At 45.2% G+C, this 16892-nt stretch overlaps 1 protein-coding gene across 9 annotated transcripts in view; it reads left to right on the forward strand.

Annotated features, from left to right (window-relative positions):
* LOC135398831 (phosphatase and actin regulator 1-like) overlaps positions 1 to 16892 on the forward strand; it is a 50290-nt gene that overhangs the window by 2494 nt on the left and 30904 nt on the right. Inside the window, exon 2 of one of the 9 annotated variants that reach the window (XM_064630339.1) lies at positions 21 to 141. The exons of 4 other annotated variants lie outside the window; for them this stretch is intronic. In XM_064630339.1, coding sequence (XP_064486409.1) covers positions 90 to 141 — 52 coding nt within the window. In that variant the 5' untranslated portion in view covers positions 21 to 89. Of the gene's footprint in view, positions 1 to 20; positions 142 to 5055; positions 5396 to 7956; positions 7978 to 14150; positions 14172 to 15177; positions 15514 to 16892 lie in introns of those variants that run through there. 4 more of the 9 variants (XM_064630336.1, XM_064630343.1, XM_064630342.1 and 1 more) reach the window with 4 other exon arrangements.

The following is a 16892-nucleotide window of genomic DNA, read 5'->3' on the forward strand; positions in this document are numbered from 1 at the left end:
CTTGTCACGTGTTGTTTCAGTGCACGCTGGTATGTCGTCGGACGCAAACTTAACCGGCGTTGTCGGTCACTATATGGTGGATAAAACTGATGCACTATATGGTGACAAAACAAATGGCGCCGAGCACGGATGAACTCAAACGTACGTATCTGCGTCGTCCATATTTGTAGTCTGCATCGGCCAATTCTCGTTTAGCTCGATGGTTGGTAAGTTGACCATAAATTGTGGTGGTCTTATGACACTGCTTGGCTATGTTGGTGTGTAACTCAGCCAATGAATGTTCAACTCCTGATGCCACGATGTGCCGGCGACGGCCTATTGCGATAGATTTCACTGGATTGTATCTGACAACGTATGGGCAAGAACACTGCTCCAGCTGAATAAGGAATTAACTGAATGGCTAACAAAGTTGCTAGTCAAAGTGACGGGCAGGGCACTAGTGATCATAGCGAATTAGTGATATAGCGTATATTGATATAATGACATAGCGGACGGAATTAGTGGTCATAGCCATGCAGCGATCATTTCGAGGCGTGAAGTGAAGCAGCGCTTAGTGCCGCACTGTGTTTATACGTATTGCCACCAACAACACAACAAGAAACAGTCACCACGATAACGAACAGCATACAAAACACAGACACGGGCAGAACAGCGTTCAACTGGCACCTGAAGTTTATTTTCATAATCCACCTACTCCGGAAGGTCGCTTTAGGGAAAGCAAGGTCAAGCGGGGAGAGATTGACCGATTTTTGGTTGACTTCGCTCGGGGAGTTCAATGAGGAGGCCTCTACAATCTCACGGTTTAACCTTGAACAGTGTCTGTAGACCAGTCTTCGTTTACTGTATCTGGTAAACCAAAGAAAAAGCAAAAGAAACCTCTTCCACCGTTGCAGCGGGGTTCCGAGTGAAAAATAGCAGACGACGTTCTTCGAAACCAATCAGGGGATCCACCTTTCTGACGTCAAAATGACGCAAGCGGCTCGACGGCTCGTTCCGGGTATTGCCACCGTTGCGCACGGTCGCGATTTTCAAAATCGAATTCTGCGATATTTATGCACCTGTTGATAGTATTACTTCGCATGGTGCATTTTAATATGCTTATTGACCACTTGGTTCAAAAAAATGCTAGTGATTAAAGTGCTTTCCTAGCTCCTTTAAAGACCTCAGATCTCTAATGCTAGGGATTTATTTATTTATTTTAAAAAATTGTAATCTATCCACGTGGATCCCATTTCTTCAGGTCATTCACCCGCTCGTTATTAAAAATAAAATGGGACTATCTCGTAACCTTTATTTTCATATCCTGCTGTAACCCCGGGGATAAAAAATTGGCTCTTGTCCACTGCACCACATCGTTAAACCCTTTTTTTCTGGCACGTGTTATTTGTTGCTGTAAGATGTGCGAGCAGTCCATCTTGAGCTATGCCATGCACCTGAAGGGCAGCACTGACTGTAACCCAAGTTTAGTCTGCACCGGATGTTGTTATTGGCAGCCATGTCCGTTTGTATCTCTCTTGACTGGTGCCATGTGCCAAAATGCTTGGTCTGGTCGCTGGTTCTGTGAAAATGTGTGCGGGGGGGTTTCCCAAGATGAAGTACTACGTGATTCATGCCGGAGAATATGCAGTAAGTAAAATACGCATGGGTGCTGAGAGGCAAACATACACAGTCACTGCAAACTAACAGTTGAGTTTATTTATCGGAAACGAGTTTTCAAGTTCACGAAGGCTGAGTCAGCACGAAGAGTAAGCTACGTAAAAGGAGGTTCACAATGAGGACTGATCAGTTTGTTGCAAGCTGTAGATAATGAATATCTTGCAATAACACGGCAGCAGGATGCTTCTTGCCAGGGTAGGTGATAAGGGCACCTCTAAAATCTCTTGGGGAAAGTCTATCCTTGAGGGGGACACCTTGACAGAAGTATTCACAAACCATATTTACGCATTAAAAAGTGTTTCGATGAATGAACTTCAGTTGTTAGTTTGCAGTGCCTGTGTATGTTGGCATCTCCGTATCTGTTTGTGTTTCACTTACTGCACGTTTTTCTGCCCAGTGTCGAGATGCAAGCTATCACTCCTTGCTGCTCCACTACATTAGTAATGAAGAGCAAACTAAAAGGCCAATGAACAGGGCTGTGCAATTCTTTATACGGTACGCTGCGTTGCCGACAGTGAAAGTTTCCCAAAAAGTTATCTGTGCTATCATGTGCAGAATGCCAGGAAACCGACAACGTACTCACTGCAATCTTTCATACTTATTACAGTATTGGACAAGCCATTGTAACGTTGTGCTCTATGAACAGGACACAGTGTCCCGCCTTGCATCTCCATTTTTTTCCCCTCAGTCCCACGGAATTGTCATCTCATTTGCAGCTTGCTCACATTCTACGTTCAACAGGACGCTTGTGCATAAATTTATTGCAGTATCTTGAAGTGAGGCCAGTTCAGAACGCCCTTGTATCTAGAACCAACACGTTGGAAAGTTCAAACCATATTAAAAGTCCGCAATGTTTCATTTAATTTCACCTGTGCACTATATTTTCAGAGCTGTGCTGCTCCGCGAGTGGGGACAAATATTCGACATTGCCATCTCCATAATACCGCATGTGATCTGCCAAGGTCACTGCAGTGCTCTCACAACCAGTATACAACCAGCTGCGCCCCACGCTATGTTATAAGGGGGTCCAGCTCATCAGCTCCAGCTAAGAGTCCAAAACACACAAAAAAAATTCCGGAGTTCCAATATCTAGAAATTTTGTGTCATAACCAAGTGATGCGAGGGAGGGGATGGGAGAGTCACAGTTCCTCAAAGGTATTATCTAGAGACTGGACAAATCCAGAATTTTCCGAATCCTTTCTCGAAAAAGTTTAAAAAGCCAGGGGAAAAAAAAAACACTTCTACTGAAAAGTGTTTTGAAGCAGAATTTGATGTATTTGTTTAATGAAACACAAAATTAAATAATGGTTCACTTTCAGGAGAAAACATACCCATATACTTGTTCTTAAACGTAATTTATGTAACGTGTTTTTCATCGACCGCAGAAAATACATAAACTCTTTTGAGTCTGAATTCTTTCCACAAAACTAAGAAACAATCAAAAGCAAAACCATGTTACTTTTAAACTTGTAATGTAAGAATTCCTGCTGGAAGGCATTCAGTCCAGAGCAAAGTAAACAAGAAAAGCAGCTGAAAGTTTTAGATTAATGTAGATTTTTGTTCCAAAACACTAGCATTCTCACCCAATCAGGGTCTATCTTACTGTGTTTTTTTATCAGCTATGACATCCAATGTGCTGAGGGCGTCTATGGGGGTGTGATAAGGAATTTTTCAACAGTTTCCTCAAATCTGGATATTTTTGGCTGTCTTTCCAGCACTTAAAGATGCCTGCAGAGGTTTTTTTTTATGCACAAACTAGAAAATGTTGTGCAACTTGTGTAGTGCACCATTGATATGCATTGGAGCAATATTATGCTCTTAAAATTCGCTTTCAATAAATTTGAAAAATTTAGAAAATGTAGGTCTATCAACACAGATAAGCGATTTATGCAACCTGCCAAACCTCGTGCATATGCGATTCTTGGTTACTTTTATAGCAAGCACAGACTTTTGTCATGGTTGATCAGTTGGCACAACTGCTAGACATTCCAGTGATACAATCCTTCAAGGCATACATGTTTCTACACTGATATAAAATATACATATTTGCAAACTGATAGTCTAGACAGTCTGTAAACAGTACTAATAGGAATCAATCAGCACATCACATGTCTACGAGCCTGCTTTTAAAGGTATAAACACTCGAAGCGTTCCACGCTTTTTATGAAAGAACATTCGAATTTGTTTGTCCACACAGTTCAGTATTTCTGTAATTGTACAGTAACTGTAATTTGTAAGGAACTAATCGCATTATATTTTATTTTCTCGCCTTTGGGGGGGCGGGGGGGGGTTTAGTGCTGTAGTCCAGTGTTCGTGCTTGCTGTTTGGTGTCAGTGTTTCTGTAGCGCTATTTTGTGATGTTGGATGTACACAGGGCAATCATTTTGTGCAAAATAATAAGGCTATCTGCGAACTGGGCAGGTACATATACATGAAACTCACAACGTTAGTAATGTGAGATACATAAATGCACACAACTTTAAAGTAAACACGAAAGCAATTCACACAGGTTTTTTGTTTCAAATGTGCTAGGGAATCGCTGAATATTGCAAGGTACAAGTTTTATTTAAACCATTCCATTCGTTAATATTGGGAGGAGGGGGCTATTAAAACTAATATTCCTTGTAGGCAGCTTTCAAGGAGCGCGTATGAAGCTGTGTTGGTGCACGGTAGCTTTGTCTTTCGAAGGAAAGCACTGGTTAAGAATATGTATTCGCAGGCATGTGATGCAGTAGATTTACGAACGGGGACTATTCCATTCATATTTTTACCTCAGCTCCCGCGTGATTAGCGCACCTAGTGTGAACAGCGAAAGCTTGAAGTGCGTGCCATTGAATGCGAGTACGGGCCAGTCTAACCGCACGTTCGCGCTGCCATTGTGAAATATACTTTGATTGATGGGGCTACCAGCACAGGTGAAACAGGCTGATATCCGTTGCCGTGACTCAGATCCTGTCTCGTCCTGCGTCACACCATTTTGCTATTTTGCTTTTTCCAAAAATTCGCTTTTGTTTCTAGTTTCTACGTACCATGGGCGCGCGGAAATCGAGAAAATTAAAGTTGCAGAATCATTGGAAATGCAGAGCTCGTAACTTTTTCACGAATTTATTTGTTGCAGTTGAACTTTGTGCGTTGAGCTTAACGGCCACATCGAAGCACGTCTCAATATAGTTGATTTTTTAATTGTTTTATTGCGTTAATTGCGTCTTGTAAGCGGTGAATATGTGTATTACTGGTTGGTATCACAAAACAATTGACCATAGTAAATCACCACATACTATTCGGGAGATGATGCCACAGTGATGCTTCGCTCTCCTAGATGGCGCAACGTCCGTCTCGCGTGCCGTCTGCTCGGCGGCCCACGCAGAGTTCGTCTGCTTTCTCTCCATACGAGCTTGTGGATTGGTGTAGTGCGGTTCTTGTTGGCCATTGTTTCCTCGCCGTCGGCGATTACGTCTTTTCTTCGGAATGTGTGCTCAGTCTTCACTATTGTGTCATTGTCGTCACAGAGCTGACGTGTGAAAGTTGTTTGCGGGCAGTGTATGCTTTCAGAAGTGTCGTCTGCTACTTTGCAAGGAGCCTCGCGGGTGTTGGTGGTGATTTGAGCCCAGTGTCGTTTTCCCATTCGGTGCAACCATTTCGAAGTTAGTGTTTCCCAAGCGTTCCACTTCCTACATGCTGGTGCAGCTGTCACCGGTTTCGGAGGAACGACCGCCCCCTGGCCCGCCATGGTACCACGGTGAGTATCAGGCAGACGACTTAACTACAATAGGGACCTTTAGTGGGTCGGAAGCACTCTTCGAAAACTATGACGAAGGAAGTCGTCAAACCAAATATCAGCAACGTGATGTCAGTCACTCCAAGGGAATAGGATGATTGGCCTGTCATGTTTTCAGCACCGTTATCGTGAATACGTTCCATCTCCTAAAAGTTGTACACGGGCTGCTAACTTAACGTGCGTTAAGGAGACTGTTTTCGGCCAGCTTTGCGTCCTGTGTTCACGCGGTGAACACTACATCGGACTCGAGCCTGTGTTACTCCACTTCGTCAGTTAGCCATGGTTAGGGGGGGGTCACAGGGGTTTCTATAGACCCCCCCTGAATTTATGGAAGGGGCGCCAAATTGTTATTTCAGGTGCCGCACGCGAATACAGTGCCATAAACCGTTTTCCTAAATCGATCAATTTGCCAGCAAAGTCTAGTCTTTGTCGATTGATTCGGTAGAACTCACGACGACATGACCTGAAAGCGTTCACGGGTTCCAGGATGTTTTACACAATCTGTCTCGTGTGCACCATGAGCTGTAGAATCGAAAGCTGCGCCCCACGACGCGGCGCATACCATTCCAGGCTCTCTGGTTCTCAGAGTCCGCGGCGACCGCCTTCCGAAAAGCCGCCACAGAAAAGACATGAAAGGGTCGGACGTTGTAAGCGCAGCTGCAGCATGCCTAATCTTCGCCAGCAGGGGCGGTCAAACGGTGGGTGCGAACTGTGATAATTCTATGGTGTCATTTCCCATAGGCCGAATGTATTGGCGCAAGTATACAATATACTTACGCGCCATACAAGACGAAAACAAAGCATTTGCCACTTTTTGTCATTCAGACTGCCTCGTATTTTTCTAAGAATGCGGACTGTGCAGTGGCCGAGCGTACATTGCCAATTTGGCAACGAGGCAGGATGAACGTGCACCTCCTTGGAGCCTGTACATTCTGACTTTTAATTGAACCTATGTATGCTAAATAAGGGGATAAGTCGACTTATCCCCTTTTTACAATTTTTACATACATACCATTATGTGCCTGACAGAGAAAATTTACGACTGTATCTGTATTTCAATTTATTGGCCCGCTACATGAGGGTAAGATACGGGAAATGCATGGGTGTCAATGGGACGGACAATCAGATCAGGCCTCTTTTTCTCGGTTTGGGATTTTTCGACTTATCACCTTATTGCGTACCGAGGTTCGATTGATGTGGGCTTTTAAAAAAACCGTCGCGATTTTAATTGTTTCCTCGTATTATGTTTTTATATTTGTGCGCCAATTTCATCTTAATTTTGTTCTGGTAAGCGCTTCTTTCGGAGTGATATGTCAACATATAATAGTACATGTTGACATTTTGTTCTTGCCGCTCCAGCGGAAAGCCACTGTCTTGCTTGCAGCTTGTTCGAAGTGTCTGCCATCGCTTCAAGCATACAGCAGCCAGCCAGCGCGAACACTCGAACATCTGCTACATCATCTTGCGTGTATCTGAAAATATCGAATAACCTTTAGCACTTGATTACGAGGCAAACCTTTGCATAGCGAGCGGTCCAAGATGTTGGCACAGCATCAGCTCCGACTTTTGGGCTTCGATACATATCCGAGAATACATTAGTCCCGCACGAGTACCACCATGCCAATGACGAGCCCGCTGTCAAAAGAACACGAAGGAAGGGAAAAAAAAAGTGCTGAACGTTATTATTGACCCCTGTCCATTTGCGAGGGCTTATCCCGCGTCTACACGAAGACAAGCAACTCCTCGGAATAAGATCTCGCGCGGGAACACATTATCCAAACTCTGTGACCCCTTCCTTCTTCATGGCGAATTCATAACAGTCACTTAGCCCCGTTTGTATCGATGTCACTGCTTGCCTAGTACCGTTCTAGTAGTACGTGCCACCAAGAACGGGAAAGTGTATCAGCTATACTGCCCCGAAGTTGAGAAGACGTAATTAAGGCTGTGTGTCCAATTCCCCAGGCCCTTCGCCAAGAGGTCGGGTTTCGTCTTGGTGGGAAGTGTCTTGTCTACGCAGCAGTTTTTCTCTCTCTCTCTCTGTGTCACGTGGGATTCACTGTTTTGCGTCTGTCTGTGTTGTCCGGAATGTGTTCGAGAATCGCGCCTCCGCAGCTGTCGTGCGAGTGTACCGTTACGCATGGAGAGAGCTATTTCCAGCCCCGTTGATGGACAGGGGAGAGCGCGCTTGGAACGTTGCATATAGACGGTTCCCTCTCTGTCGGGATTGAATAGTTCCGATGCTGTTTGGACTTTCGAAGGAACCGCCCTTGACTCGCGGTCTGGTGTCTATAGGCGGAAACGGTGAGTCGACGTCAGAAAGTGTGCAGGTCCCCGAACTGGTTCTCGGTGAAGGAATGGCGTTTGATTAATTGGGGGGCAGCAGCAGTGGGGTTCGAACCCGCACTCTCTGAATTCCGGTAGAGAGGCTATACCATTTCCACAATGGTAGCTGCAGTCTCACAAACTTAACTAGTTCCGTGGTTGTCGATGCACAAAGAAAAAAATCATCATCATCATCGTCATCAACACCAAGCCGTACTCAGGTATTGCACTTATGTGGTCCTGTTAATGCGTGTCCTTGTTTGTACAGTCAAACTCCTTTATAACGAAGCTCAGGGGACAGCAAAAAAAATTATCAGTAAAGGTGTTTTCGTTAAAAAGGATGTCCATTATTGGACCTATAGACTCCAGCGGGACCGCAAAAAAAAATTTGCTGTAGTGGTATTTTCGTTAAAAAGGTGTTCGCTATAAAGGAGTTTGACTGTAGTTAGAATTTCCGTCGCTCTCTGGCTTTTTTCTTTTTTTTCCCCCTTTCCGTCACAAAATAGTTTCTCCTCGTTTCTCGACCCAAGTTCGAGTTATTGTTTACTCTAGAGGAGACGTGCGCAGGCTCGGTGCACAGCTGCTTTTCTGTAACCTTTTTGCCGTCTGATTTTGTCTGTAGATGTTTGTCACATATCGAGGGGATATGCGCGTCCAAACGGCACTGCGTGACTTCTCATTATTTATTTTCAGTCCTTTCATTTTTCTGTTTCTTTCTGAAAACGACGACTTTGAAGTCTGTAGTTTCGGTTGTGTGTATGTGAAGTCGCGATGGGTCTCCCAGACCATATTTGGACGAGATCTTGCCCTTCACGGTATGCATTCGTTCCAGCCGAGTACATTCGCTGTGTCATCATCGCCTATATGATGCATACGTCACTTATATATTTTTTTATTATTATTAAACTGACAACATCGTAATGTACACGGTAAGGCACTGTAAACCAGTCGGATCATAGCTACAAGCTAGGATATACAGACGCTATGCAATGACATTGGTTTTCCTGATCGTATAGTCGTTTTTAAAAGTGAGCGTTCCAATATTTTGCGCCGATCGCATTCTGTCACCCGTTATTTAAATCTGTCTATCCGCTTTTAATCCGCCAATCCGCATGCTTTAAGTAGCTATGGGCTCGCTTTTGAGTGATTGCTTTATTGATTTCTGTATTACTTATCCGCTTGGTTGCACGGGTCAGAAGGACCCCGCCGTTGACAGGCATCGTACAAACGTCATTCAGTCGGCAATGTAATGTAATACAGTGAACCCTCGTTATTATGACAGTGGTCGTTCCCAAAAATTTTGGTCATACAGTGAACCCTCGTTAATATGACCCCCGATAATCTGACATACGCGCTTTACGACCATACTCCTGGGGAACAATTTAGCGAAACCTCTGCAAGTATCCCCCGTTAATATGACAATTCCGCATTACAGTGAACCCTCGTTATTATGACCATGGTCGTTCCCAAAAATTTTGGTCATACAGTGAACCCTCGTTAATATGACCCCCGATAATCTGACATACGCGCTTTACGACCATACTCCTGGGGAACAATTTAGCGAAACCTCTGCAAGTATCCCCCGTTAATATGACAATTCCGCATTACAGTGAACCCTCGTTATTATGACCATGGTCGTTCCCAAAAATTTTGGTCATACAGTGAACCCTCGTTAATATGACCCCCGATAATCTGACATACGCGCTTTACGACCATACTCCTGGGGAACAATTTAGTGAAACCTCTGCAAATATCCCCCGTTAATATGACAATTCCGCATTACAGAACCCTCGTTAATATGACCCCCGATAATCTGACATACGCGCTTTAAGACCATACTCCCGGGGAACAATTTAGTGAAACCTCCGCAAATATCCCCCGTTAATATGACAATTCCGCATTATGACCAAAATTTTTGGGAACGACCATGGTCATAATAACGAGGGTTCACTGTAATGCGGAATTGTCATATTAACGGGGGATATTTGCAGAGGTTTCACTAAATTGTTCCCCAGGAGTATGGTCTTAAAGCGCGTATGTCAGATTATCGGGGGTCATATTAACGAGGGTTCACTGTATATGTCCGATTGCTTTTCTCAGTGGTTAGGAATGGCCACTCGATATCATCGTTGATTTGTCTCTGTGTTCACAACTTCTCTGGTTTTGGTAAGGTGACCTCCCTCCCTCGTTCGTATCGATGTCAGTCTCTCTCTCTTCCTTGGTCTATACGGTCAGTAACAACGGACGACGTGCCCTGGAAGTGATTGTGAGAAGAAGCGGCTAAAGTTCCTTGCTCCAGCACAGCAGATCCCGACGAGTATCGATTAACCGCGCGGGCGAAACAAAAATGAAGTCACCCCCGTTCCATCCCATAAACGTCAACGACAGCAGTGGCCTTTGCTGGGCATTCGAAGCTCTTAACCCGGGTGAAGCGAGTTCGCCCTAACCCCAGCCGGGAACCGGCCGAGAGAAAAAAAGAAATCGGGTTAACTTCTTCGCTTGCCAACTTTACGATTGGAAACACTGTTGCTACTTTCGAAAACGCAACCCACCCACCCAGCCTTTTTTTTTTTTTTTCACGACACTTGGGAAAATAACGAGCAACTCTAAGCTGTGCATCGATTATTTCTATAAGCATCACGGGGGAGGTCAGTCAACTTTTGCGATTTTTTTTTCTCTCTCTCTCTCTTTTCCGGAATAGATGCGCATTTTACCACCTCGTTATCTTCGTCTGTTCCGTGATGTACGGCGCCTTTCATTCTCCGGTTATCTTTTTCTCCTGCAAAGATATTGGACTGGACGATAAAACTTGAGCTCGTTATCCTCCCATTAGGCAGTGCTCGATTGTCGCAGCGATCTTCTTTCTTTCTTTGTTCTTTTTATTTGGAAGGAACTCTCGAGTATAATATGGTACAGTCAAACTCCTTTATAGCGAACACCTTTTTAACAAAAATACCACCACAGCAAATTTTTTTGCGGTCCCACTGGAACCCTATAGGTCCAATAATGGACATCCTTTTTAACGAAAATACCTTTACTGCGAATTTTTTTTTGCTGTCCCCTGAGTTTCGTTGTAAAGGAGTTTGACAGTATAGCGAGATAAATAATTTCCTTCGCGCTATCGCGAAATCGATGTCGTAACTGTCGTAACTCCGGGAGGGCAGGTTATTTACCCGGATGAGACGGGATACTGCTACTACCACCACATCACTGTTGCTTCACGGTGACTTTGCAGGCCCGTCACGGTGTCGCTTACCGAGTGCCATTATTATGACTAGATAATGGTCGGCTCGTTGTGCCTGCACTATACGGCGCGCGAGGGTACAATAACGTCATAGACGTCTCCCGCGGGTGCCGTAATTCTGGCTCTGACGTCACCCGTCTCCAATGAATCATGCCCACGTGACCCGTATAGAAAGGAACTGCGATTGAAATAGTGCGAAGTTGAATCATGTCTTACACCAGGGGATGTCACTGTGTTGGCGGAATTACGTTCGATGTTGTGCACCGCGGTATAGGTCTGTTGATCATTGATTTTCGTGACGTCCTCTTCGAAGGATTAATTGAATTGTCATCGATGTCAATAATCTTGGTGGACCAAGAGTAGTGCGCTGGGAACAGAGCGTAATTTGACGTAATATTTCGGCGCAATTCTGTGTGTGTGTGCTGTCAAGTATAGCTCGTGGTTATCTGGGAGGGCTTCGATCTTTCCGGTTGCGAAATTCCCTGGATACCCGATTCCACGATCGCAAAACAAAGAAAATTCTCGATCGCTTCGCAAAATGACATGCCGTGTTTAAAAATCCGATGTCACAAAAAAAGAGAGAAAGAAAGAAAACCCTATCAGCTTCACGAGCTTTCGATGTTTGTCGAAGTCATTTCAGCGCACGACACCACATTTTAGCTATACTGTTAGGCTTAGCAGGGCAGACACACCGGCACAGCATGTTGGTTAGTTTGTTATCAGGTTAGTCCACGAAACATTTATTTCCAGCAGCTTGTTTTGCAACGGGGATTTCGGTAACTTTATTTCGAGGTGCACCCGGTTACCTTGTTCTAGTGTAATGTCAGTACAATTCGAAGTTTGACTATTAGGCAAAACGGCAGACGGACACGCAAGACAAGACAGAACACAGCGCTTGTCCCGTCAGTTAATCTCGTGTGTTCGTCTTCAGTTTTGTTCTCCTCCTTCTCCTCAGTTTAAAGTGACAGTCCGGTCCAAAACATAGGTCTGGGAAACACCGCCTTATGATTGCTAATACTCCTCACAACAACTGTGCAAAATATTTCAGAAGAAATCGTATCGCACGATTTATAATCGACATTTTTCTATGCCGCAGTTGGTCCCGAGTAAAGGCCGCAGCGAGCTCTCGCGTGACGTGCATAAGAGCAATGCCGCACGTGACTTGCGCATGCCTGTTTGCGCGATAGTTGATTGTTGCGTGCTAGCATTTGTCCATTATGATGTTTTTGAGTAGCAATCACGCGTTATGTAGACTAAAATGCAGAGTAGCGTCAATGTAAACACAGGTATCACGACAAGCCTTCTGTGCAGTACACTCATAGACAAAAACACCTCTCTGCATTCCCAGCAACGGCGCAGTCCTCCGCTCCACTTTGTCCATTGGGGACGTCATGCTCACGTGACGGCTGACGTACATAGAGGATCCTTGGGGCAAGGAGTATGCGAGGGAGAAAAACGAAACCGGATGTATTCAGAGGAGTATTTTTTTATTCGATATCTCGAAAACCACGCCGTTTTGTGAGCTGAAACTTTCCACCCAGCATGTAAGCTTGCGTGACAGTTGGAAAAAATCAACTTCCGGTTTTCCCGGACTGTCCCTTTAATATCGTAGGATGAAATCTCTGCGCACAACCTGTACCCGGCCACCATGTTGCTGGAATCTTCGAACCCGTAAGCTGACTCGATTCCAGCTGATAACAAGCCAGGGTAACACTGCTGCGTCCATGAGTTGAAAAAGACGTCTTCAAAATATTTACTGTTTTCGTCGGGGGGTGGGGGGGATGTTTGGATGCATTCCGCTCGCGCGGCAAACAAGAGAGCGAGAGAGAAAAGACCTCTTGCTCATATCCCGTAACGAGAAGGAAATTGTGCAATTCCAAGGACCGTGGGAACGGCCAAGTGCGGAACTGTAACGTCTTCGTTATTTTCTCATCCGTTAAAGGTTTATGACGTGAATTTCGCGTTCAAGTTCGTTGTTGTGCACTGGCTTCTTTGTGAGTTTCCATGCCGAGGTAGGAATAATTGAAAGACTTGGGTTAGCAACAATGGGGACTTGTGAGAACGTCACGCCCTCGTACGTCGTTTTTTCGCAACTTTTATAGCGCTAAATGTGCATATCGCGCTGTTTTTTTTTTTTTTAATTTCTATTTCTTTTTTTCCAGCAATGCAGCGCTGAATGTGACTGTGATTTTGCAAAATATGTTTGAAGTACGCTGTGCTTGTCGCGTTAGTTCTTAGCGTTCTAAATTTGGCTCTGTGCAATGCGCTAATCGATACTGCGCCGTTGAAGACCAAAAATGCGAATATGTAAAAGAAAATGGCGCTTGACTTCTTCCGAAGAACCAGAACACGAAACCCAGCAGAGCAGCAGACGACATTTCGTGCGTGAAATCACAGGACTACTCCGCTGCATTCCATGCCGCATGAAAATAGCCTTTCTATTAGAATTTCCTTCGAAAATATTGTTTGACCACAAGTTTTCTTTACATTCCTTGCGATGCTCACACACGATTTCTGTCGTCTGCTACATATAGTACCGGTTGTCTGCGAAGGGCTGCATTTCTTCATCGTCTGCGAGGAAAAGGGTTTCCCAACAGATCCGTTCATGCGGAAAAGCAACGCAGCGCGGCAATTTTTGGTGCATGAACTCTGTCTCGCACGGGTGTGATTTTGACGTCGGATATTTTCTCGCAACTCGAGAACGCGAGGTGAAATGCTTCTGGCGCATTCAGAACTCTAAATATAAACAGACGTCGATTCGCAGCAGAAGGCGTTTGTTTTTACAAGAGCGATCCGACCTTGAAGAAACCCTACGACTGCGCGCGCCTCCTACGTGTGCACCCACGCCGCTAGAGGGCACAAGAAATTAAGGTAGCAGGCCATTGGCCCGATGTCGTGACGATGACGATTGGGCGTGAACAATCGAGCCTTGTACGTTCGGTTGTGGAATGGGGGGGGGTTCACTGATGACGTCATCGCTGATGTCGCGTTACGCAATATACGACGCCATATGGATCATTTCATATCCAACAGACAGTGTGTGACGTAACTTCCACCACGTATGAGAATCACTTCCGGTTTCGTGTAATGCCGAGTCAGGCTTGGTCAAGCTGAATCGCTGCTGCTGTTGGTGGTGGTGTTCCCAGTGACTAGGGGCGACAACAGACAATGGTGGGAAGTATTATTGTATTTTCATCGAGAAAACAATATCGGACCATATTACCTTTTTATGTCTAATCGGTAGTGTAATCGGTAATCGGCTGAAATGCTGACGCATGGCTCTGGCACTATGCCCTGTCATGACTGGTGACAAAGACGGAACCGTCCTCTTGACGCGGCTTTTGATGGCTTCCAGTTAGATTTTGTTGCCGCCCAACTAGTATAGCAAGAACGTAGCCAAGTACGCTGTGTATAGCTTCTGTGGACACTTCCTTCGTTACGGAAGACACGAAGGAGGAATGCACAGAATGTTGCAGAAACACAAACCACTTCGTGCCTTTTTTTAAAAGGACAGCTTATAAGAAAAAGGCATCAGGAGAAGCGAAACGAACCCGTAACCTGCCGTTACACCGTGCTTTCATCGATTGCCATTATTATTATTATTTTTTAATCTGAGTATACAAGTTTGCGTTTGTAATGTTTATGGGGCACTGCAGTGCAACAAATTCTCCGCGAATTAAAGTTGCCATCTCCTTGAGACCCAACACAAAAGGAACACGGAGTCCTCCGTTGCACCGTTCGTGATTTATGGACGAAAGAACCTGCAATCTACGCTTTCCCTCTCCTTCTAAATTTTTGTACCCCCTTCAAGTGTCTGTGTCAAGTGAAACTATAAACAATGGCTCTATATAAAACGGATCCAGGCACGCTTCCCGTTTTCCTCATCTCTCGTTCATGTTTTGATCTTGAACGTTGTACTCTCTCTGGCGGGGAAGCCGATTATATATATATATATCTCGGCGTTATTTCTTCCACAGTGTACTTCGCACCGTCGTGTTTCTTTCCCCTTGCCCTCTAGCGGTACCAGACACTCGAATGATCGTCTTAATCTGCAGATAACGAAAACCTCTACCTCCGATATCTTTTTTTTCGCCAAGTGGCCGTGTCGCGCAATACAGCCCCACATAACTCGCGCTGCTGCAATAACCGCGATATACACTAGCGCTTGTCTTCTTGAGAGCTGTTCCGTTTTTTTTTTTTGCCGTTACCTCCGTCTTGTCGGCAGCGTGGTGTTTGCTAGATGATTTCGAACCACGTGATCGAGATATGACGTTCTCTTTTGTGAAGCACGAGCAGGATGTGACGTCACCTTGTTTTTTTCGAGCGTGTACACCGTTGTGTTGGAGGAATGCCTTCTGTGAACGGCTGGCATTGAAGCGCGGCGATGACGATGTTTGGCGCGTGCAATGAAGTGCGGTCTGACCCGCTTGCCACCGTCTTTGGTTGCGGCGAGTGAAGTGCTCCGAGGACGCCATGGGAACCCAGTCAAGCTCTCTACATGTCCATGATGCAGGTACCGTTGGTTGCTGCTCGCATTTTTATTCATTCGCGCATTTACCTTGAAGTTATTAACAGGTCATTACATTAAGAGGGTGACAGTAAATACGTACAATACGGCGTACCAGCGTCGTAGAGCGGGAGAGAGGCAGGTTCGGTCGAAAGGAAAGACAAGCAAGAGTAGCAAGGGCGGGGTGGTTGGTATCTTGACATTGAGCAGGAGTATCCGCTCCTCTATAGATCGAACGGCGTCGGCGCGCTGCGGAGAAACGGTGAACTACTGTACTGTGGATAGCTTCCTCGCGTCGTCTGCTTTTACACAGTTCCCCCAGTTGAAGTCGGCCCGGGACGCGCATACGAACCTCCCTGTCCCCCAGTCCTTCATGCTGTCCTCTTTCCATCTGTCCACGTCTGTATGCCGCTCGTAGCTACAGGTGCTTCGCGGCGCTAACACAGAATAAAAAAAAAGAAACTAGAAAGGTGACAGTGCCGCCCCCTGTAGGTCAATCTCGCTGCTGCTATGCTGAAGTTTATTTATTTATTTATTTATATTTTAAGTACTGGAAGGCTGAGTCAGCAAAAACACGCGCAAGCAACGGAAAGAAGGTTCACAATAAGGACTACTCCCATTTATCATTATAAGGGCCGATTAGTTTGTCGCATCCTGCCGATAATGAATTTCTCGCGATAATAGAGTGCAGCGAAGGAGTGCCAACACAATGCTTCTCGCCAAGGCTGGCGATAAGGGACGCTTCCGAAATCGGGAAAGTTTATCTTTCAAGGATGCCTTTACAAAAATGTTCACGAAAATGAGTTGACATCCGCATTCCCGAGTTATATCCCGAGTGTGATTTTACGTGTCTGCTTCTCGTTTGACCGGCCTCTCGGCGTCTCGGTTTTGTTAAGATCACTCACCCGAAGGTTTCGGGTTCGAACCTGCATGACAGCGAAGGTAGAAGTTGCTTAGAAAACGTCGGAGTGGGATAGTAATTAAGTTGACGGACAGTACTATGGCGATTTTCATGATTACACGTGTGATGATGATGATGTGATAAAGAAAGAAAAAAGTGAGACGCGACGAAGTCTAACTGGCTACCCCGGGACGCTTACACACATAAGATACAAACAGGTGAAAACGACGTATTATAATCAATCAATCACTTTATTTTTCATCATGTGACGAAAGGAGGACCGAGAAAAAGTTGTAAAATACAACATGACGAGCCCGGGCCCCCGTTTTACACTACCTGCGACATCACATTTACAGAGTTCAAAAACTACAGTGATTATCTTAAGAGCATTCACTCAATCAATCAATTTATTGAGCTCCCAAAAGTCCCATACGGGCGTTACATGGGAGGAGTGGGTTACAGGAAGTGAGGAAAAAGATACTCC

This window comes from Ornithodoros turicata, chromosome 6 (genome assembly GCF_037126465.1).
Source record: "Ornithodoros turicata isolate Travis chromosome 6, ASM3712646v1, whole genome shotgun sequence".
NCBI classification, from domain to species: Eukaryota; Metazoa; Arthropoda; class Arachnida; order Ixodida; family Argasidae; genus Ornithodoros; species Ornithodoros turicata.